Raw genomic sequence first — 1,343 nt, 5'->3', positions numbered from 1 at the left:
TAACTCGAACAGTTTCTAACTAGTGGAAACGGAATATCTCGTGACTAGATCGACTATTTATTTTGCAAAGAGTCAGACCTCCATCCAACCGTCCAAATCTTCTGACCCACATTTAAATCCAACGACTCTTACGCATCCCACGTCACCTTTTCCTTATCAACAAATAACCAGCTCTCATTCCGCCACGTGTCACTATCATCACATTATTACTCACTTCAATCCAACGACCATTATCATATCCAACTCTTTTCACCACAACCTCACAAAACCACTTCATTTCACCGGCGATCAAATGGCCGATTCCGACAACGAGAACGCCAGCGGCGAGCTATCAGCAAGAGAACAAGACAGATTCCTTCCGATTGCTAACGTCAGCCGGATAATGAAAAAGGCGTTACCGGCGAACGCTAAGATATCGAAAGATGCTAAAGAAACTGTTCAAGAATGTGTATCGGAATTTATTAGTTTCATCACCGGTGAAGCTTCCGATAAGTGTCAACGTGAGAAACGGAAGACGATCAACGGTGACGATTTGTTGTGGGCGATGACGACGTTAGGGTTTGAAGAATACGTTGAGCCGTTGAAAGTTTATTTAGCGAAGTATAGAGAAACGGAAGGTGAGAAAACGACGATTGGAAGACAAGGGGATAAGGATGGATCGTCCGGCGGCGGCGGTGTGAGTTCGAGTGGCGGTGGCGGTTATAATAATGATGGAGGGATGTATGGAAATAATATGATGATGAGTCGGGGTCATCATCAAATGTATAATTCGGGTTCGGGTTATCAACAAATGAGTTTGGGTATGGGTAGTCCGAAGGGTAATTTGGGCAGATCAGGCAGCTTTGGTGGTACTACTGGTGGTGGTGGTGGTAGTGGAAGTGGCAATATAAAGCCTAGGTAGGTGGATGTTTTTATATTTTATAAAAAAAGAAAAGAAAAGAAGCTAAACAACTTTTTGTTGTCTGATATAATTTTAAAAATAGTGGTTAACATGTGGGATTAAAAATTTTAATTTGTAAATTAATTGTTGATTGCATTTGTACTATGTTAAATGGAATGTATATTTATTTGACCTCGTCTTTACATATCGTTCAACTATATGTGTAGGCCTTTTTATTAATCGTATAATAAGTATGATGGTTAACGTTCTGTTTTTACGTACTCAACTAGGCGTAACATTACATATCCACAATGGTCAACAATGTTATATATGGCCAACTTTTGAAATCTAGAACTGTAATCAATCATATCATATCATATTATATTTATTTTGTGGTCATTAAAGTAAGAGCATCGATAAGATACATTATTTTTTTGGTCGTGATATCAAGTCATTTTTATTT

At 38.6% G+C, this 1,343-nt stretch overlaps 1 protein-coding gene across 1 annotated transcript; it reads left to right on the top strand.

Annotated features, from left to right (window-relative positions):
* The first annotated feature begins 224 nt into the window (after positions 1-224).
* On the top strand, positions 225-1,072 carry LOC139855886 (nuclear transcription factor Y subunit B-3-like). The gene has a single exon (XM_071845127.1). The coding sequence runs from the start codon at positions 293-295 to the stop codon at positions 899-901; it is 609 nt and encodes a 202-aa protein (XP_071701228.1). The 5' UTR covers positions 225-292; the 3' UTR covers positions 902-1,072.
* The last annotated feature ends 271 nt before the right edge of the window (positions 1,073-1,343 follow it).

Source organism: Rutidosis leptorrhynchoides, chromosome 6 (assembly GCF_046630445.1).
Source record: "Rutidosis leptorrhynchoides isolate AG116_Rl617_1_P2 chromosome 6, CSIRO_AGI_Rlap_v1, whole genome shotgun sequence".
Classification (NCBI taxonomy): Eukaryota; Viridiplantae; Streptophyta; class Magnoliopsida; order Asterales; family Asteraceae; genus Rutidosis; species Rutidosis leptorrhynchoides.
Note: the sequence above shows the minus strand (reverse complement) of the source record. Positions and strands in the feature narration are given on the sequence as shown.